At 35.7% G+C, this 23680-nt stretch overlaps 1 protein-coding gene across 1 annotated transcript; it reads left to right on the plus strand.

Annotated features, from left to right (window-relative positions):
* Positions 1-621: 621 nt before the first annotated feature.
* Positions 622-6904, plus strand: ITM2A (integral membrane protein 2A). The gene is made up of 6 exons (XM_079124180.1): positions 622-889; positions 4449-4580; positions 4821-5018; positions 5202-5312; positions 5838-5988; positions 6139-6904. The coding sequence occupies exons 1-6, from the start codon at positions 779-781 to the stop codon at positions 6225-6227; spliced, it is 792 nt and encodes a 263-aa protein (XP_078980306.1). The 5' UTR covers positions 622-778; the 3' UTR covers positions 6228-6904.
* The last annotated feature ends 16776 nt before the right edge of the window (positions 6905-23680 follow it).

Below are 23680 nucleotides of genomic sequence, written 5' to 3' on the forward strand. Positions count from 1 at the left end.
ACTGATCCATTATGAACTTTCCACCCTGCACTGTATCTCATCATGTTCTTTCCACAAAATGGGGAGATGGGGAGACAGGGCCCCATTTTTCTGATTTAGTTTGAAAAATTAAAATTACAAAAAATCATTAAAGTCAAAGATAGAAAATTAACTAAGTAACTATAGGCTGGCTTCTAGGTGTTCTTTAAACAGAAGGTATTATTATAAAGGTGCAGAACAGTCGTGGAACTGTGTGCTCTTGGGCCTGTGTGGGTGCGGAGCTGTGGAAGCTTGGGTTGGTGCCAACTTACAATCCTGGGCCCCGCGGGGGGCCAAGCCCAAGTTTAGGAAAACAGAGTCAGATTCAGGGGCTATTGTGGTCTGGACAGAGCCAGAAAGACACCACACTGCAGGCTTCCTTCCTGCCTTGCTCTTATCTGACAGCGCAGAGGGTGGGTGGGTTCGTGCCTGGGGTGCAGGTGAGGCACGTCTAGTTGGAGCCGGCTGTGGGCTCCACTTCCCCTTCTCTTCCCTACTGGTAACTCTCCACCCCCTACCCCCTCCACTCCAGTTCTTGGGCCCCCTCCCGCTCCTCCCTCAGCACCTCCCTGTGCCCGCCCACGGTCTCCCACCCTGCTTGGGACTGCGTCATAAGTATCCTCAGACCTGAACTTGCAGCAGCCTTAGGCAGACAGGGGAGAAAGTAGGTGCTGCTTAGGCAAGCGCGATCTTCTCTTCCAACCTGCAGCCCAGGACTCTGATTCGAGCCGCGCCTTACCGCGCAGCCCGAAGATTCACCATGGTGAAAATCGCGTTCAACACCCCCACCGCGGTGCAAAAGGAGGAGGCGCGGCAAGACGTGGAGGCCCTTGTGAGCCGCACCGTCCGAGCTCAGCTCCTGACCGGCAAGGTAGCTGTCCCTACTCTGCCCCTGAATGCCTGCTAGGGTCTGGAAGTGGGGTGGGTGTAAGGGGAAACGTGGAAAGTGGGCAGGTGGCAGAGAACAAAATGCAGGCTGTCCCGCAGCCCGGGCATCCTGAGGGAGGCCCTTCTGCAGGATCCGTCGGGTTTGCAGGGTCACCCGGGTCTGCCTAATCGCGCCACCTTCTGCCTGCAGCACCCCATTTCACTTTGCATCCCCGCAAGTTGCGCCATGTTCGGTCCGGTCCAACACAAGCCGCTTATCCTAGAGGAAGTGCGGAGAGAGTTTGAAAAAATCCCCTGGGACATGATGCCATCTTCTCTTGGGGAATGGGTCGGGGGCTGGGGATCAAGGAGAGGCATGCCGCCCTTTCACCAGCTCCAGGGACTCTTATAGCCTCCACAGAAGTAGAGAAGACACGCAGGGTGGTCACTGGTCAAGAGATTTAATTCTTTTTTTCTTTCTTTTTGGCATGGGTGAAATTACTGAATCAAAGTCTTTCCAAAATCTGTCTGTGGAGATAAGATGAGGGTAAAAGGCAGCTTGAACGCTGAGCTGTATGAGTTTGGGCAAAAGTGCTCCTGCACAGGAGCTCCTGTATATTTTCAATTTTTCCCTGGTCACAAGTGGCGTTAAGCAATGGGTAAAGGAGCTGTCAAAACTTCGGTTGGTTTTAATTGGAGTTTCCAGTGTTCACTGTGCCCTCTTACTGTAAGAGTCTTACATGATTTTGAATTGGTGTTTCCATAAGAAAACACTCCTCTGTAAAAATAATTTTAGGGTACTTTTTAAATACTTTTTCCTCTTTTTTTTTTTTTTTTTTTCTTTTTGAGCTATATCCCACATCCCTTATATAGAGATCTGAAGCAGGTCTAATGTTGTAATTTAAACTCTTAACTTTGCCAGGAACTGGGAAATCCCCCCCTCCCCCAAAAAGTTAGACTTTATTCATTTAGTCAGATTTCTGTTTGCTTTAGACACCTACCGTGTTTGCACATTGGTAAATACTCCTCATTTTCCTCCGGAAAAATCTCAAGTTTAAAAGGCAATCGTATTTTTTCTGATTCTGTGAAGTCTTGGAATTGTGAAGCTTGCATATCTGTCCTAACTTGCTGTGTTCTGTTTATAAAGTCTTAACTTTTGAGCTCAGAGTGGAGATTGAAAATTGCTTTAAGTGAGATGAGAATCCATGTAGTAAACCTTGATTATGCACACAATTTGAAATTCTAGTGTGTGTATGCAGAGGTTTTAATCATGAAAACTTTCAATAATGAACTTGCAATTAAGCAAACTTTGTGTATTGTACATGTTAGAACTCAGAAGAAACACTCCCTTGTATTGTTGAGGTTTTGATTAAATGACAGAAAGTGAAATAAGTAATTGTCTTCCTAATAACTTTGTAAGGGAAACATGGACAAACTTTTTGAACAGTCTAGTTAGATGCCAGTATGTAAATAGAGCCACACAGTAATATTTTCCCCTCATCACCAAAAATATCATGATTTGTAGATAGATTTATTTAATATGAAAGTAATACTTCTATCAGACCTGTGGTAAAATGAGGAATAAACAACATTGAGTATTTCCACTTTGATTATATTTCTTTGTTAGGTTTTGTAGAGCTTCCACAGGATTCTCATCTGGCCATTATAGGACAATAGCAATAATAATTGCCACATTACATTGTGATATAGTGATCAGCCAGATAATCAGGTTTTGAATAGTAGAATATTATGTTGGAGGTTACATACAATGACTTTAAAATACAATACGGAGAGAAATTGCCTATGGTAATTGATGGCCTCCAACACTCTGAACTGCAACAAATTTAAATAAAAAGAAAACATCCTTATTCCTACCAAAAGATATTTTATACATTTGAGCCTCTGATACTTAAAACCTACTTAATAACAAACTTCCTAAGTTATTGGAAAGAGAAATGAATTGCAATGAAAAATGTTCTTCTCACATCTCCCAAGCAAAAACAAAAGAATTTCATTCCTCTGATAATTTCAAATTAAGTTGATATAAGACTTATCAAAAGTTACTTCATTTTTCTTAACCTAAATTTAATTATTTAAATTTCAGTGATTCCCAAACAAAATGTAAAGTTCTGTCTTTGTAGTGCTAGTCTTAGTTTATGTATTTTTAATAAGAACAATGACAAGTTTCTGAAAATTATTGGGATATAGCAAGGACTTCAAGGTTTATAGAATATTAATGGAGAGAATGAAATTAAATAAATTTAGCCTATAAAATGTGAATCTCAAATATTGAACTTTTAAAGGAAAATCTTTTTTTTTGGAAAAAAAAACATTTATCAAATGACTAGCTGCCCTTTCCCTACATTAGCTTTAAATCTATGTATTTATTTTAACCATATTAATTTAAGCTTAGTGAATATAAACTTCATAGTAGTTGTCATGAAAAAGAGTTAATGCTGTAAAAACTGAAACAATTCTATTTACATATCAATCTGAATGATTTACTCCTGGATTATCAGAGTCCAGATTTGTTGACTTCATTTATTCTACCCTTGAATAATAATGCTGTTTAGGAGTATATTATGACACACAGGAAAGAGACTGAAAGGTCCTCTGGTTCACTGCCCTAGGAATAATACTGTTAATCAGTTACTTTTTTGCTTTGGATTTTTCTTGTTCCAACTCCTAAGAAAATTATTGATTTAGCAGAATTTTAAAGTTCTTGTTACACAGATGGCTTTTGTGTCTAGCAATACTATACTTTAAAATCTAGTGCTGAATCCAGGACATCAAAAGCATTATTTCATTCATGTAATACACAGCTATAGAATAACTGGTGACATTAGAAAAATTTGTATTTCTTGATAAAATTAGGAAAATTGGGAAATATACCTCTGTCTTCAATATTTTAATTTTGAAAATAAAGGGAAATGGCATATAAAAGGAGTTTTATAGAACGCCTTTCTTTAAAACCTACTTTTGAAAAAAACAGCTTTTTAAAAATTAGTTAATAAATCAAAAAATACTATTTCTCCTTTTATTTTGAAAATAAATTTATTTACAAAAACGTAAAGAAGTATATCTGAGAATATGTGTGATTATATCACTATACAAGTCCAAGAGATCACAACTTCCATTTATTTAAAGGACATACATAATACCTAGAGATCAAACTGTACTACATTGGACCTATAATTAATAATGCTATATGGTGTATCAAAATTTAATTAAGAGAGTAGATATCATGTTAAGTGCTTTTTAATAAAAAGAGAATATAACATTACATAAATGAATGTTTATTAACATATATCTAGAAGTGTATATTTGGAAAAAACTTTCTACCTGTATTTAGGTTTGGAAATGCCAGAAGAAAAGTTAATATAATTGAAGATATTTTCACATTTACTACATATCAGTAATTGTCTTGAAATGGTTTTAAACTAGGATGACAATATCATTTTCAGGTATCTTGGGTTTAAAGGGAGATAAATTATATATAAAAGCAAACTTCTAAAAGTGCTTTTTATCTTTTTCTTTTTTTTATTTTGTCTCTTAATAAATAGGAACTCCGAGTTGCAACCCAGGAAAAAGAGAGCTCCTCTGGAAGATGTATGCTTACTCTGTTAGGCCTTTCATTCATCTTGGCAGGACTTATTGTTGGTGGAGCCTGCATTTACAAGTACTTCATGCCCAAGGTAATAATAAAGCATGAGTTACTAATGGCTATAATTCTGTGGAAGTCACTAGAGAAATGAAGACATAAGGAAAAATTTCAAAATACATTTCAGTCCATAAAATTGATTTGTCCTTATGTTGATAACGGTAATCAACAAGTCTTAGATTGTTGTAAAATGAAATGATATGAATGTAAGAAATATTCAAATGTCATAATAGCTAGTATCAGAAGATTTTAATTTCCCCTTTTTGCCTATCAGAGTACCATTTACCGTGGGGAAATGTGCTTTTTTGATTCTGAAGACCCGATAAATTCCCTTCATGGAGGAGAGCCTTACTTCCTGCCCGTGACTGAGGAGGCTGACATTCGTGAGGATGACAACATTGCAATCATAGATGTGCCTGTTCCCAGTTTTTCTGATAGTGACCCTGCTGCGATTATTCATGACTTTGAAAAGGTTTGTTTTCCATTGTTATAGATATTAATCTTTTTGAAGCAAAGTGGTTTTGTTCCTTTATTATTTAATACACATTAGTCAATTTTGGAAGTATGTAACTACTTGCTCCAATGGTACCTGGAAAATCAGCAGTGTTGATATTTATGTATTTTACCTACAGAACATTTCTCCCTTCCCCAACAGGGAATGACTGCTTATCTGGACTTGCTTTTGGGGAATTGCTATCTGATGCCCCTCAATACCTCCATTGTTATGCCTCCAAAGAATCTGGTGGAACTCTTTGGCAAACTGGCAGTATGTATTTTGGAAGTCAATTCTTTCTATAAGTATTGCAAATGATTTTTCTTCCTGAATCCGAAAATTTGATGAGTTGGGCCAAAAAATTCCATTTTGTTGGAGTATTTTTTGAAAACAAAAATATGCTGAGACAAAATGGATGGAATTAGAGGACACTATATTCATCAATATAAGCTAGACAGAAAGATAAGTACCTTGTTTTCTCTCTGATATGTGAAAGCAAAACCAAAAAATGACCTGAATGTAGAATAATGATTAATAATAGTTGGGAAGTCTGTAGGTTGGTGGATAAAAAGAGGCTGGATTTGATCACTGCACACTGTATGTCTGGAAATGTCATAATGAAGCCCATTAACATGTACAATCAATATGTGATAATCAAAATAAAATTAGTAAAACATATGCTGTGAACCTAAAACTGTTCTAAAAAATAAAGTCTATTTTTTAAAGTATAACTGTTGTAGATAGGGATTTTAAGAACTTTAAGAATTTCTTATTTCAATCTTTTTAAAAAATTTTTAGAGCGGCAAATACTTGCCTCACACTTATGTGGTTCGTGAAGACCTGGTTGCTGTGGAAGAAATCCGTGATGTTAGTAATCTTGGCATCTTTATTTACCAACTTTGCAACAACAGAAAGTCCTTCCGCCTTCGTCGCAGAGACCTCTTGCTGGGTAGGCATTTTATTCCTTCCTTCATTCTGTGTTACAAGGACAGTGGCAGACAGTATAGGATAGAGTATATGACAAAATGGACAGCAACTATAGATATTTTTGAATATATGCAAAATTTCAAAAAACACTTTTTTGTGCATTTCCTCACAGGTTTCAACAAGCGTGCCATTGATAAATGCTGGAAGATCAGACACTTTCCCAATGAATTTATTGTTGAGACCAAGATCTGTCAAGAGTGAGAGACAACAGAGAAAGAGTATCCTCGGGAATAAGAAGTCAGAGATTTACAAAATGACTTTGACATTAAAGTTTATGGGATACTCAAGATATTTACCCATGCATTTACTCTATTGCTTGTACTAAAAAACAAAAAAGAAAGAAAAAAAAAATACTAACCACTGCAAGCTATTGTCAAATATTACTTTAATTGGCACTGCTTGTTGTTTGAAACTGAAATTACATCATTATTATCTTTTATTCTTTGAATTTATAGGGTTTAGATTTCTGAAAGCAGCATGAATGTCAGCTAAAATCTTGACAATAAATTCCATCATCTGTCCTTATTTAAAGCAAGTTCTTCATGCAATGATATGGTAGAACATGCTTTAAATTTAAAATATTTAAAATTGTCTATGATGTTTTTGTGCAAAGCATGTCAAATCTCGTAACATTGTTTTGTTTTCATTTTCTGAAATTTTCCTGAATTTAGAAATTACATATTTGCATTTCTGTTAGGTGCTCTGCAATGACTTATATGTGAGCAACTTTAGGAGGAATCATTTATCACTAATTCACTGATTCTTTCTCACTGATATCTGTATTGTGAAATCCACAAAACTGTATAGGTGCTCAATGCTGTAAGGAGTTTAGGTTGTACGAATTCTACAACCCTATAATAAATTTTTACCATATTCAATCATTGTTTTATTTTCTTAAATTTCATCATTTAAGTTATACTTAATGTGAACATTCATATGTTTGACTTTTGTGTATCTGCAAACAGACCTAAAAATAGGAGCCTAATTCTTCCTTTATTCCCAGCTCTACATATAATCCCATATTTTACTCCTTTTTTATATTTTTTCATTTTATTTTTCATAAATACTCTATGATTTATTTATCACATAAATACAAATATTTATTAAAAGGCTCCAGGTCCATAGCATTTTTAAAATTTTAGTGATTTTCCTTTATCATAAAAACACAAAAAATGATGAACAGTTATATCAGGTCATTAAAGATGAACTTCAGACAAGATGTTGATGGCTTTCAAGAACCTCACATGCTTTAATCTTTGCTAATTTATTTAAAAGCATAAACTCCATATTAATTGGGCCAGTACTATTCTTTCCCTTATGCCAAGAACATATATGCCAAGATATATTTTCCTGATACCACTTATCACCTCTTGGTAGTAACTGTTGTTCAATTTCTGTAGCTGAAATTACCAAATTCACAACCTTAAATTCTAGTATTATGTTTAATAAAATAAATTAAACTTTTAACTTCAGAAAATCAGAAATAAAATAATATCACAAACTTTGGAAAGAAAATAAAGTGAAATAATTTGAAAACAAAATCAATGATAAATTCAAGAACTGGTTCTTTATGCAGAAGAATAATATTTAGAAAAAATTTACAAAATGCAATGAACATTCCTTATTTGAAAATATGCATAGAAAATAAGGAAAAGGAAAATACATTCTTTCCAAATTTATCTGAAATAGCATCATGCCTGGTGGTGAATCAGGTGGTTGGGTTGCAGACTATTCTAAATATTCAGTGTTGTTCCAGACATTCTGGTCAATATAATAATATGTAAGAGAAATAAAAAGTATCACTTTTTAAAAAGGGATGAATTTATTTTTATTAACAGATAGAGTTGCTTAAATAGTAGATACCAGGGGACTGATCAAAAACTTTCAAAATTAATAAGAGGATTCAGTATAATAAAAATAACACCCAATGGCTTAATACCATCAACAACCAATTAAAGGGTAATAGCAGAAGGAAAGAAGTATCCTACAAACAATAGCAACAGGATATAAACACCAACAAGAAATTTATGGACTTATTATGGAAAAATATAAAACAATTGAGATATATAAATGAAGAATGAGTAAATAGGGAAGAAGAACATTAAATCTACATAACTTCTTCCCCAATTAAATTTATCTGTTTAACCTCATCTCAATCAAAATACCAAAAGAATTGGTTTTTGAATCTTGTCAAAAATATTTGCAAGCTTATATGAAAGCATAAATAGACATGAATAGGTGAAGAAAAATATTGTGGTGAGGGATTTCTTACATGAACCTCTACTAAACCATATTCAAATTTACAATTTTTATGATGACTTTTACACAAGAATGCAATGGAAAGAAAGAGACCCTAGCACATAAAACAAGAATGTCTAATAAAAGCCCCATGTAGAAAGATACATTATGTACCAATCATGTTGGCAAAAGTGGCTAAATAGAAAAACAAAATTCCTATAGTATGAAATAGGAAAGCTTAGCAGTCCCAAGTACAGCTTCTTCTAAATTTTCACAATTAATGAATATATTTAAAAAGAGAAACTCACTGAAAGTATAAATGAAAGATATCCTGATGCTGGAGACTATGAATAATTGATATAAAACAGAGATTGGCCCTTTTATTGTATGTCCACTAACTCAGAACCCAGAATCCATTCATAAATTTGGGTGATCATCTATCCAAGAGATATTTTGTAAAGCATAGTTTTAGGTTCCATGCCTAAAGCCACCTTTCTCTTCTATCTACATCCTTCACAACACACACATAAAATTATTGATTCATTCATTTATCATTTATCTGGCATTCTCCTAGGCATTAGAAATATGAACAGCTGTGGGAAAAACAGATATGGACACTGCCCCTATTGGAATAGAGTCTTCTAGGAAGATAAAAACATCTTTCAAAACAATTGCACTGTTTTATTATAATGAAAAAGTAAAGAAAACTGGTAGGAGTATATAAGCATGGAAATTCTGAACTGTTAATTAGATCTTAACTGAGGATGTGAAATTTGAATTGAAAGACATGTGTCACAAACAACAAAAATGAAGAATGCATTTTAGGCAACAGATTGTGGGAACTCAGTTCTTGAAGCAAGAAAGAATGTGGTTTTTTGGAAAAAGTGGAGCTGGAGCATATTGAGTGAAAAGACTGGTATGAAAATAGTTGAAAAAATAGGAGAATCCAGATCAGGTGAGATTCTGTAAGAGAGACAAAAAAAAGTTTGACTTTATACTTAAAATAATGGAAGACATTTGAAGAGTTTTAAACAGGTCCATGGAAGGGAGAAGATTGCTATTTATAAAAAATAAATTTTAATCAGAGGTTCATGCCTGTAATCCTGCAAGCTTGGGAGACTGAGGTAGGAGGATTGCAAATTCAAAGCCAGCTTCAGCAAATTAGTGAGACCCTAAGCAATTTAATGAAACCCTGGCTCAAAATAAAAAATAACAAGGGCTGGGGATGTGGCTCAGTGGTTAAGCACCCTGGGTTAAATCCTTGGTACCAAATATAAAATACATATATTTTATATATTTATTATATATATTTTTATATAAAATATAGATATATGTGTATTACTATAATGAAAGAAATATAAAAATGCACAAGGAAATATAAAACACACAGGGAAAATAGGAGGCCATTCCAGGATCCAAACAAGAGAAAATAGTAAATTGGACTAAGAAAGTGGCAATGATGAAAGAAAGAAGGTAAGGAAATCAAGATACATTGTGGTGTAAAATTGACAGAAAATAATTATGGGTTGAGCATTTAGGGTTAGGAGGGTCAAGTGATTTTATCATTGATGACTCATATTTCTGGCTTATATATGTGGTTGAAAATTATATGACTTGGACCTGTAGATCCCAGATCTGAAACAGGGTGAATAGGGAGCATTTATGTTTGATGTCTCATTCTGGATCTTAGCAGAAAACAGATGACACCCTCAAATTGGATATCAAATGGAGATTAATAAAGGGAGAAATTACAAGGTATAAGAAAGGTTAATTAAAACCAAAGAGTCTCAGTGATCTCACTAGGAAAAGCAACACTTGTGAATTCCAATGACCTTTTAACCTTGAAAATGCAAGAAGAAAAATAATTTCCAGAATCTGGAAAGACCCATCTGTAGGTAAGGACTTTCCCTGAAAGGACATGTGACTTTTGTTAATGAACACAACCATGTTGCTCTCTAGTCGTCTTCTGATTTTTTACATTAGCCAAACTTAACTAAAAGCTGGAGGAAACAAAGTGCATTGACATAGTTGTCATAGGTCAGCCTTCTGGACAAAAGCAGAAATGGATGAATAAAGAGTGACTCTGTAGAATCAGGCAAAGAATGTCCACCATATCCCAATCTTTTTGTTTCTTATCTGCATATAATATTCATATTTCTAGTACAGGGGACACACATGTTTCCACTGTCTACTATCTGTTATGCTTTGAATGTGAGGTGTCCCCCAAAAACCCATGTGCCATGAAGGTTTAGAGGAGAAATAATCAGGTTATGAGAGTCTTAATCATATCAGTGAATTAATCTCCTGATGGGATTAACCGAGTGGTAATTGAAGGCAGGCAGGGCATGGCTGGGGGATGAGGTTCTCTGGGGGTGTGCCTTTGGGAGATATATTTTGTATCTGGTGAGTGGAGTCTCTCTCTCTCTCTCCACTTCCTGCTTATCATGTGAGCCGCTTCCCTTGGTCACACTCTTCTGCCATGATGTTAGGCCTCACCTTGAGCCCTAAGAAGTGAGCCAGCTGTCTATGGATCAAGACCTTTGAAACTGAGAGCCCCCAAATAAACTCTTCCTTCTCTACAGTTGTTCTGGTTAGGCCCTTTAGTCACAGAAGTGTAAAAGTTAAAACACCATCTAATTGTGAAACACACAGGTTTCTCCTGGCTAACATCTAGTTTCAGAATTCTATCAATTCTATATCTCCATGCAAAATTAAAATGTCAGTCAACTTTATTACTCTTTATATAAGGTTTTTTCACAACCAGGTCCTCATCTTTCTTTGCCCTCTCCAACATTTTGGCTGGACGAGCTTTCTTTTATCTAGTGAAATAATCGACGTCTTTATTACTGCAGAATCTGAGACTTTTGTCACCATAGATTTGTTAGTTTTTTATTGATTATGGCTCTTTGACAAGGGAGTAAAAGATGTAATTCAGTGAATCCTTTGGGTTTCAACAATAGCTCTCTTTGGTTCCAATGTGTCTCCACAGCCCCAGTTCCCCTTGATAATCAGAATCAATCACTCCAGCTAGTACAGTGATTCTTTTTCTGCCTATTGATTTGTGGGTAGCCCCAAATGGCTAAAGATCAGTCTTAGCTTACAATTTAATGGAAGCATGACTCTGCTTCCTGATTGAAGTATTCTATCCTTGAGAAGTAAGATTCCAAACTCAATAAAATTAAGATTGTGATAACAGGAAGTAAAAAAAAAAAAAAATCCTTAAGTTCATTGTTATATGTGCCATACTTAATCACCTCTTTTTTTTAATTTTTCCTACAGAGTGGGGAAAAATATTTTCCACATGCACTTCAGATAAAGCACTTATCTCCAAATTTATAAAGAACTTACAAAACTTTACACCAAAAATACAAAGAACCCAATCAATAAATGGGCCAAGGAACTGGACAGACACTTTATAGAAGAAAACATACCGGCAATTAATAAATATATGAAAAAGTGTTCAATGTCTCTAGTAATTAGAGAAATGCAAATTAAAACAACTCTATACTACAGAGCAATAGTAACAAAAACAGCATGGTATTGGCACCAAAATAGACAGACAGACCAATGGTACAGAATAAAAGACACAGAGACAAAACCACATAAATACAGTCACCTCATACTAGACAAAGGAGCCAAAACCATACAATGGAGAAAAGATTGCCTGTTCAACAAATGGTGCTGGCAAAACTGGAAATCCATATGCAGTAAAATGAAATTAAACCTCTATCTCTCACCCTGCACGAAACTCAACTCAAAACGGATCAAGGACATAGGAATTACACTTAATCACCTTTGATGTGCCAAAAAATGTCATTATTAACTAGTGTTTTAGTCAGCAATCAGTCAGTGATCAAAAGACCTGAAAAGAACAATTTTAGGAGAACAAGTTTGTTTGGGAGCTCATAGTTTCAGAGGTTTCAGTCTAAAGATGGTCAACTCCATTCCTCAGGGCCCAAGGCAAGGCAGAACATTACTGCAAAGTGTGTGGTGGAGGGGAGCAGCTCAAGACATCACACCAGGAAGCAGAGAGAGAAAAACTCAACAGATATAAAGTGTGTACCCCAAGGGCATGCCCCCAGGGATCCACCTCTTCCAACCACACACTATCTGCTTTCAGTGACCACTCCCTATCAGGGGTTTAATTCACTGATTAGGTTAAGGCTCTCATAACTCAATCATTCCACCTCTAAACCTTCTTTCATTGTCTCAAACATGAACTTTTGGGGGACACCTCATATTTCAACCATAATAATTAGCCAATACCAGAGAATCTTGAGATATAGAATGACTTGATTGGTACTCTTATCTTTTGTTTACTTAACGTTATTTAACATTTTACTAGGATTTAATCACCCCACTATTTATTATTCTTAATGCCTAAGTGAGCAATATGATTAGAAGGTTGCATATAAAATGTCCATTATGACATTTCATCTCCTCAAGTTCTCACAACCGTTCCTCTAAAGTTTTTCAGGAAAATTTCTCACGTTTCATTAACTATTATACATTGTTGAGCATAGGTTTCAATTTAATCGACTCAGTAGATAATTGTCACCATTTGTTGGGGCTCAAAACAGCATATCCCATCCTAAAATCTAAATGGATGCATGCACATCATTTAATTTGGCCTGACTAGTTTTTCAATTTTGTCCTTCTTTGTTTCATCCTAAGAATCCACTTTCATGTATGTTCCCATATTTCTGATGATACACAGAGTCAAGGCCTCTAACTCTTATGACCTCAGAAGAGCATGTTAATTTTACCTCATAGGAAGTACATAGTCTATATATCACATCATAAAGGTATAATCTCTCAGTATACACATACACATGTCCACTTATGTATTTATAGCAAAATAACACAGACAGTAATTTATTTAAAAAGCATACATTTATCAATGTCAACCCAACCAATTTAGTGAGACCCTGTCTCAAAATTTAAACAGTAAAAATAAAAAGGTTTAATGATATAACTTGGTTGTAGAACTACCCTGGATGCAATTTCCAGGACCACGAAAAAAAGTCTAAATTTATTTCTCACAGATCTGGCTGGGTTGTTCAAGATCAAGGTACTAGCAGATTTTATATCTGTATGTTCCAGTGCCCACTTCCAAGATTACATCTTGTTTGCATGTCCTCTGAAGGGGTGAACACTGTGTCCTCACACAACAGAAGGAATGGGAGGGGTGAAATTGCCCCTTCAAGCCCTTTTGTAAGGTTGTTAATCCCATTTCTGAAGGTTCTGCCTTTCTGATTTAATTGCCACTTAAAAACTCCACCTCTTAATAGTATAACATTGGTGATCATTTCAACACACGAATTTGGGGGACCATTCAAACTATAGCAACCCTGAAGGGAGAGTATAAGGAAACTTGAATATATTTAAATGTTAATAGAAAGGGACCATTAAAGAAGGCACAGATTGAATATACAAGAGAGATGGAGATATTAGCACAACTAAATCCTTGAGAAAGCAGTTGGGAAAGGAATCAAATGCACAACTAGAGAACTAGAGATATTTATCCTTAGATAGCAAGAAGTAGTTAGGTCTTTTCCATTGAGATACAAAACAGAATAGGAGATTGTTGACAAGGTTTGACTTTTATATTTCAAAAGTCATGATAATGTATTTGATATTTCAAAGACCAGGATAATGATAAGTTTGTGAGTGTGATCATGGGAGTGTATTACTGAAGTGAAGCAGAAGTAAATGTCCCTACTGATAAAATCAAGAACATAGAGGCCACTATATTGAACATGTTGTTCACATGAATGGTGACGTGGCTGAGGAAATGACAGAAACTGAGATTGAAGGAAAATGAAGCGGGTGCCAAAAGTTTCGAAAAAATGATGGGGCAATGGGAGTTACTAGAAGGTGAATAGATTTTGGCAACAAAGACTAGATGGAAAATTCAGATGCTGTGAACCCTAAAGGAGAAATTGTTTTTACATGGAATGAGGAATGATGACTTGAAGTATCTCTGATGAGATTGTAGGAACATAACCCTGAAATTAGAAACAAATATATTCCAATAAAGACATAAGAAAAATGGACAAATAATATAAACAGGCAAGTCTTAGAATAATAAGAGGCAATATAACTGGATAACAAACCTGTGAAATGATATTCAACCTCTCTAGTAATCAAGGTGATACAAATTAAACAAAATGAAATATAAGCATATTTTTTAACCCAACAATTTTATTACTTGATATCTTCCTCAAAAAAAAAAGCCTCACATACATGCTAAAAAGAAACATATATTGAATGCTTAATGTGGCACTATTTGTAGGAGTGGAAACTAGAATAAAGTAAATGCTCTTGAGCAGCAATAATTGACATTTAATATATGAGTCTCATGAGGCATATAGTATCCTAACAGCTTTACATACATCACCATATTTTGTCCCCACATTAACCATATGAGGGAAGTGTTATTATCTGCATTTTATTGATGTTAAAATATGAGTCAGAGAGATTAAGTGACTTGCCCCAAGTTCCCAAGATTAGAGCTTATGATTCATTTTTTAAATTTTTTTGTAGTTGTAGATGGATAGAATATCTACGTTTAATTTTATGTGGTACTAATGATTGAACCCATTGCCTCACACATGCGAGACAAGCACTCTACCACTGAGCTACAGTCCCAGCCCTGAGCCCAGCAATCTCAATGAAGAGTTAATATAATACTATATAGTAAATTAGCTAAATAAACTAGTATTTTAATTTAGAATAATAAAATAGCATTTAAAAACGAAGTGGAGCCAAGTGTAGATCTCCAGTATGTAGATTTCAATGAGATATAAAGTCCTCCAATATACAGTATAAAATTAAAAGTCAATTACAGAAAACAATGCCTAATATTATAATATTTATTTTAAAACAATTTCCTATGCACAACATGTATTTTCTACATATACACAGAGATGTAAAAAACACACAAAAATATCTTAATCAGGAAAAGAAAGAAATTAATGAACAATAATTAGAACTGGGTTCATCGAAGGAAATTTTAGCTTTACTTATAAGGTATTAATTTTTCTTAATACTTTTAAGAGTGAATTAAAGGAAGTTTTTTGGTTCAGCACTTAAGAAGATTAAAAGTCACCACTATGTCCTCATAAAAAGTAAGAACCTGAACAAAGAAAAATCAACAACTCTTCTTAGATATTTAAGAGAAATTAGATTTCAGGGCAAACAACTGACCCCCAAATTGGGAAGACAGGTAAATTCATAGAAGAAACTGAAGTAGGAACCTATGGAGGAACCAGTACTGGAAAAGAAATACACAAATTGTAAATGATGAGTTGTTGGAGGCTCAGTGTGTACTAGTCTCAGAGATAAAACCTCAAGAGGGTTCCACTCATCAGGAGGCTCAGGCATTTTTGTGACTTTTACTTTCTGGACTTCTACCAGATTATCACAGTAAATATCAGAGAAAAACATCCCTCATACTTTGGGCAGGACCAGAAGGGGAAACATGTTTGAGATTCACAAGAGCATTCTGTTCTTCTTAAAAATGTTTTGCCTCAGGAGTAACTGTGCCAGGGTTTTATCAGAGCCTAACTGACCTGGGAAAAGGAAAATATACAACTCCAGTCCCCTTTTCCAAAAAAGTTAGAAGTTCAATGAATAGGTAGAAACCATAAAAAAAGTCCATAAATTCTAGAGCTGAGGAATACAATGACTGAACTTCAACAGTAGATTCGATAAAGTATAAGAGAATCAGCAAACAAGAAAGTAGATCGTGTGAAACTACCCAGAGGAGAAAAAGGGGAAAAAAAAAAAGAATGAAAAAGAGAGAAGAACATCTAATGTAATTATTGTAAACCATCAAACAAACTGACATGGTGTTATGAAAGTTCTAGAAGGATCAGAAAAAGAGAAAGCTTAAAGAAATAGAAACTTTTCAAATCTGGAGATGGAAAGGAACATCTGTGCCCATAAAGATCAAAGAACTCCAAATAGTTTGAACATTAAGAAGTCTTCACCAAGCTGGTTATAGTGGCACATACCTATAATTCCAGCAACTTAGAAGGCTGAGGCAGAAGGATCTCAAGTTCAAAGCTAGCCTCATCAACTTAGTGACACTCTGAGCCCTTTAGTGAGACCCTGTCTCAAAACTTAAAAAAAAAAGAAAATTTAAGGACTGGAAATAAATAGCTCAGTCATAAAGCACCACTGAGTTCAATCTGTGGTAACAAAAAGAACAACAAAAATAATATACAAAAATATTAAAAATAACCAAAGCTGCAATATTATCAATGGATACAAGAATACAAAAAGTTATAAATTGTGACATCAATAATAAATTACTTCAGGCAGTGAGGAAATAAAATATGGATATTTATGTATGACTATTAGCTACAAATAAACTATTAAAAATATAACATGGTTTATGTATGTATATGGTAATCAAAAACAAAAATGTACTTCATTCACAAAAGAAAAAGATAAAGGAATCAAGGCATATCTCTATAAAAGAAAAAATCATGATAAAAGACAGCAAAAGAGGAAGAAAGTAACCAAGGAATAATAAAATAATCACAAAAACCCCAACAAAATGATAACAGTTCATCTTTACCTATCAATAATTACTTTAAATATAAATGGATTAAATTATCCAGTTAAAGGACATAAAGTAACTAAGTGGATTTTTAAAAGCTCCATCTAGGAGATCCAAGATGGCGGTCTAGAGGGAGGCTGCGTTCCTTGTCGCTCCGCAACACCGGATTCAAGCAGAGGATATCTGTTTCTCAGTGAGGCAGTTTTTGCTGCTTATCAATCCCCTGCTATTTACCCCATTTGTCTGCTGTGATCACCTGCAATCTGCCAACATATCGACGCCTTTTTTGAGAGCAGATTGCTCACTGTCAGGCATTTGTCATCCGCCATTTGCCTGCCTCTCGCCTGTCCATCGCCTGCCTTGCCCCTATCCATCACCCAACGCTCAAGGATCACCTCTCGATCGTCCGACAGCTGCCAGCAGATTGACCGCAAACCGCCAGTGGAGAACCAGCTGCCTGCTGCTGCCTGGAAGTTCACTGTTACAGTACCTGCAGATTTGATTGCACGTGGCTGCCGCCATTTTGAGACAACAGCCAGGCCCCGTAGGACCCCTGGCCGGATTGACTGAGTCCCATCTCCAGGATCCCTCAGCTCGACCGATCACTCCCTGCCTCTGGGGCCCTCATATCAACTGACTGCTCCCTGCTGCCAGGACCCCCAGACCAACTGACTGTGCCCTATCACCGGGAACCCAGACCAACTGATTGCACCCAGCCTCCTGGATCCCACAACCACACCAAACACACCCGACCTCCAGGACCACTGCCGGACCAACTGCATCCTTTCTCCAGGACCTCCAGCTGACCACGTCCACCCCTGAGCTGCAGCTCCCCATTTGCCAACACATTTGGAAGCCAGAGCAGCCATCTTGGATAATCCGGGAAGCCATAGCTCTGATCTTCGGGTGGGGCAAATCCCATCTTGCAACGCCTGCTGGAGGCTTGAAGCACATTGTCAGGTAGCTCTCATACATCAGGAAGTTTCATTAGTATATGACTGTTATACAGTAGATTTTCTTTTCTCTCCTTTTTTAAAAAAATATTTAAGTTTTTATTTCTTTACGTTTCTTGCTTTCTTTTCCTTCTGTTTACCTGTTCCCTCAGAGACACTTTCTCCCTTATTTACATGATGTTATTGTCCTCATAGGGGCTATTTGGTCTAGGATTGCATAGTGTCTGATTTGGGTACTGCTAATATTGATCTCCCCTTAAAGAAAGGGTTTTGGTAACCTATAGGGCCACTATAAGCCTATAGGGGGAAATCTGCAATACTCCAGATCTGCAGTGCTAGAGGGGAAGATACATGAACAACATGAAAAAACAAGGGACGAAAATGATCCAAACAAATCTAGATTCTATAGTAATTGAATCCAATGACAGTATATTAGAAGAAATGTCAGAAAAGGACTTCAGATTATACATGATTAAGATGATTCGCAAAGCAAAGGATGAGATAAGAGAGCAAATGCAGGCAATGAATGATAATACCAATAAGCTGAAAGAGCACTTGCAGGAAGCAAAAGATCATTTCAACAAAGAGAGATTCTCAAAAAAACCAAACGGAAATCCTTGAAATGAAGGAGACAATAAACCAAATAAAAAACTCAATGGAAAGCATCACCAACAGACTAGATCACTTGGAAGACAGATCCTCAGACAATGAAGACAAATATTTAATCTTGAAAATAAAGTCGCCCAAACAGAGAAGATGGTAAGAAATCATGAACAGAATCTCCAAGAACTATGGGACATCATGAAAAGACCAAATTTAACAATTATTGGGATTGAGGAAGGCACAGAGATATAAACCAAAGGAATGAGCAACTATTCAATGAAATAATAGCAGAAAATTTCCCAAACCTGAAAATGAAATGGAAAATCAAATACAAGAGGCTTACAGAACACCGAATGCACAGAATCACAACAGATCCACACGAAGGCACATTATAATGAAAATGCCTAACATTCAAAATAAAGATAGGATTTTGATGGCCGCAAGAAAAAAGCATCAGATTACATATATGGGGAGACCAATACGGATAGCAGTAGACTTCTCAACCCAGACTCTAAAAGCTAGAAGGGCCTGGACCAACATATTTCAAGCTCTGAAAGAACATGGTTGCCAACCAAGAATCCTATACCCAGCAAAACTAACATTCAGATTTGAAGATGAACTAAAATCCTTCCATGATAAACAAAAGTTAAAAGAAATTACAAATAGAAAGCCTGTACTACAGAATGTTCTCAACAAAATATTCCATGAGGAGGAAATGAAAAACAACAATGTAGATCAGCAAAGGGAGGAACTACCTTAGAGAAAAACCACTCAAAGGAGAAACCAAGCCAACTTAAAAACCAAAAATAAGCCAAATGACTGGGAATACAAATCATTTCTCAATAATAACCCTGAATGTTAATGGCCTAAACTCATCAATCAAAAGACATAGACTTGCAGAATGGATTAAAAAGAAAGACCCAACAATATGCTGCCTAAAAGAGACTCATCTCATAGAATAAGACATCCACAGACTAAACGTGAAAGGATGGGGAAAAAAATTACCACACACATGGACCCAGTAAAAAAGCGGGGGTTTCCATCCTTATATCAGATAAAGTGGACTTCAAGCCAAAGTTAGTCAGAAGGGATAAAGAAGGACATTTCATACTGCTTAAGGGAACCATAAATCATGAAGACATAACGATAGTAAATATTTATGCCCCAAACAATGGTGCATCCCTGTACATCAAACAAATCCTTCTCAATTTCAAGAATCACATAGACCACAACACAGTAATTCTGGGCAACTTTAACGCACCACTGTCACCACTAGATAGATCTTCCAAACAAAATCCAACCAAAGAAACCATAGAACTCAATAACACAATCAATAACCTAGACTTAATAGACATATGTAGAATATTCCATCCGTCAACAAGCGGATACACTTTCTTCTCAGCAGCACATGGAACCTTCTCGAAAATAGACCATGTGTTATGCCACAAAACAGCCCTTAGGAAATGCAAAAAAAATAGAGATACTGCCTTGTGTACTGTCAGATCATAATGGAGTGAGAGTAGAAATCAATGACAAAGTAATAAAAGGAAATTACTCCAACACTTGGAGACTAAATAATATGCTATTGAATGAAACATGGATAACAAAAAACATCAGGGAGGAGATTAAAAAATTCTTAGAGGTCAAGGAGAATGATAATACAACATATCAAAATCTCTGGGACACTATGAAAGCGGTACTAAGAGGAAAATTCATTGCATGGAGTGCATTCCAGAAAAGAATGGAAAGTCAACAATTAAATGACCTAACATGACAGCTCAATGCCCTAGAAAAAGAAGAACAGAATAACAGCAAAAGTAGTAGAAGTCAGGAAATAATTAAAATCAGAGCTGAAATCAATGAAATTGAAACAAAAGAAACTATTCAAAAAATAGACATAACAAAAAGTTGGTTCTTTGAGAAAGTAAACAAAATAGATAAACCCTTAGCCACACTAACAAAGAGAAGCAGAGAGAAGACTCAAATTACTAAAATACATGATGCAAAAGGAAATATCACAACAGACAACACTGAGATACAGAACATAATGAGAAGCTACTTTGAAAATCTGTATTCCAACAAAATAGAAAGTACCGAAGACACTGACAAATTTCTAGAGACATATGCTCCTCCCAAACAGAACCAGGAGGACATACACGATTTAAACAGATCAATATCAAGCAATGAAATAGAAGAAGCCATTAAAAATCTACCATCCAAGAAAAGCCCAGGACCAGACGGATTCTCAGCCGAGTTCTATAAGACCTTCAAAGAAGAACTCATTCCAATACTTCTCAAACTATTCCAGGAAATAGAAACGGAGGGTACCCTACTGAACTCATTCTATGAAGCTAATATCACCCTCATACCCAAACCAGGAAAAGACACATCAAGGAAAGAAAATTTTAGACCAATATCCTTGATGAATATAGATGCTAAGATCCTTAACAAAATATTGGCAAACCGTATCCAAAAACATATTAAGAAAATTGTGCACCATGATCAAGTGGGGTTCATTCCTGGAATGCAAGGATGGTTTAACATCCGTAAATCAATCAACATAATCCATCATGTCAATAGACTTAAGGATAAGAATCATATGGTTATTTCAATTGACGCAGAAAAAGCATTTGACAATATACAACACCCCTTCTTGCTGAAAACACTAGAAGAAATAGGGATAGTAGAAACATACCTGAGCATTGTAAAGGCTATTTATGCTAAGCCCATGGCCAACATCGTTCTTAATGGAGAAAAACAGAAACCATTCCCTTTAAAAACGGGAACAAGACAGGGATGTCCTCTTTCACCACTTCTATTCAACATTGTCCACGAAACTCTAGCCTGAGCAATTAGGCAGACTAAAGAAATTAAAAGTTTACGAATAGGAAAAGAGGAACTTAAGCTGTCACTATTTGCAGATGACATGATTCTATATTTAGAGGATCCAAAAACCTCCTCCAGAAAACTTCTAGGCCTCATCAATGAATTCAGCAAAATAGCAGGCTATAAAATCAACACACATAAATCTACAGCACTTTTATACGCAAGCGATGAAACAGCTGAAAGGGAAATGAGGAAAACAACTCCATTTGCAATAGCCTTAAAAAAAATAAAATACTTGGGTATCAATCTAACCAAAGAGGTAAAAGATCTCTACAATGAAAACTACAAAACATGGAAGAAAGAAATTGAGGAAGACCTTAGAAGATGGAAAGATCTCCCATGTTCTTGGATAGGCAGAATTAATATTGTCAAAATGGCCATACTACCTAAAGTGCTATACAGATTCAATTCAATTCCAATTAAAATACCAATGACGTACCTCACAGAAATAGAGCAAGCAATCATGAAATTCATCTGGAAAAATAAGAAACCCAGAATAGCTAAAGCAATCCTTAGAAGGAAGAATGAAACAGGGGCTATCACAATACCAGAACTTCAACTATACTACAAAGCAATAGTAACAAAAACAGCATTGTATTGGCACCAAAATAGACAGGTAGATCAATGGTACAGAATAGAGGACATGGACACAAACCCAAATAAATACAATTTTCTAATACTAGACAAAGTTGCCAAAAATATGCAATGGAGAAAAGATAGCCTCTTCAACAAATGGTGCTGGGAAAACTGGAAATCCATATGCAACAGAATGAAACTAAACCCCTATCTCTCACCCTGCACAAAACTCAACTCACAATGGATCAAGGACCTTGAAATCAGACCAGAGACCCTGCATCTTATAGAAGAAAAATTAGGTCCAAATCTTCAACTTCTTGGCTTAGGATCAGACTTCCTTAACAGGACTCCCATAGCACAAGAAATAAAAGCAAGAATCAACAACTGGGATAGATTCAAACTAAATAGCTTTCTCTCAGCAAAGGAAACTATCGGCAAGGCAAAGAGAGAGCCTACAGAGTGGGAGAATATCTTTGCCTCTCATACTTCAGATAGAGTACTAATTTCCAGAATATATAAAGAACTCAAAAAACTCTACACTAAGAATACAAATAACCCAATCAACAAATGGGCTAAGGAAATGAACAGACACTTCACAGAAGAAGATGTACAAGCAATCAAAAGATGTATGAAAAAATGTTCAACATCTTTAGTAATAAGAGAAATGCAAATCAAAACTACACTAAGATTCCATCTCACCCCAATTAGAATGGTGATTATCAAGAACACAAGCAACAATAGGTTTTGGAGAGGATGTGGGAAAAAGGTACACTCATACATTGCTGGTGGGACTGCAAATTAGTGCAGCCACTCTGGAAAGCAGTATGAGATTCCTCAGAAAACTTGGAATGGACCTACCATTTGACCCAGCTATCCCACTCCTTGGCCTATTCCCAAAGGACTTAAAATCAGCACACTACAGAGATACAGCCACATCAATGTTCATAGCGGCTCAATTCACAATAGCCAGACTATGGAACCAATCTAGATGCCCTTCAATTGATGAATGGATAATGAAACTGTGGTATATATATACAATGGAATATTACTCAGCTATAAAAATAATAAAATTATGGCATTTGCAGGCCAATGGATGAAATTGGAGAATATCATGTTAAGTGAGATAAGCCCATCTCAAAAATCCAAAAGAGGAATGATCTCACTGATAAGCGGATGATGACACTTAATGGGGGGTTGGAGTGGGACAACAATGGAGGAAGGAGGGACTGTGTAGAGGGAAAAGAGAGGTGGGAGGGGTGGGGGGAAGGAAAAAATATTGGAATGAATCAAACATCATTACTCTATGTAAATTTATGAATATGCAAATGGTATGCTGTTACTCCATGTACAAACAGAAACAATATGTATCCCATTTGTTTACAATAAAAATAAATTTAAAAAAATAAATAAAAAATAAAAGCCCCATCTATATTCTAAATACAGGAGGCTCACTTTAGCTCTAATGACACACATGGAATGAAAGTGAAAAAATGGAAATAGATATTCCATGTAAATTGTAAACAAAAGAGAGCAGAGATGACTGTAGTTATGTCAGACAAATGGACTTTAAGTCAAGAACTGTCACAAGAGCCTAAGAAGGATATTATATAATAATAAAATGGTAATTTCAAAAAGACAATGTGATAATTATAAATATATCCACTGAACGGTAGAATAGAAAAATATGTAAAACAAATATCAACATAACTGACATAAATGACAATTCAATTGTAGTAACAGACCTTTCTTCTCATCTTTCAAGAATGAATAGATCATTTAAGAAACAAGGGTCTTAAACAACATTATAGATCAAAAGGTCCTAACAAATA

Source organism: Sciurus vulgaris (genome assembly GCF_902686455.1).
Source record: "Sciurus vulgaris genome assembly, chromosome: X".
Taxonomy (NCBI): Eukaryota; Metazoa; Chordata; class Mammalia; order Rodentia; family Sciuridae; genus Sciurus; species Sciurus vulgaris.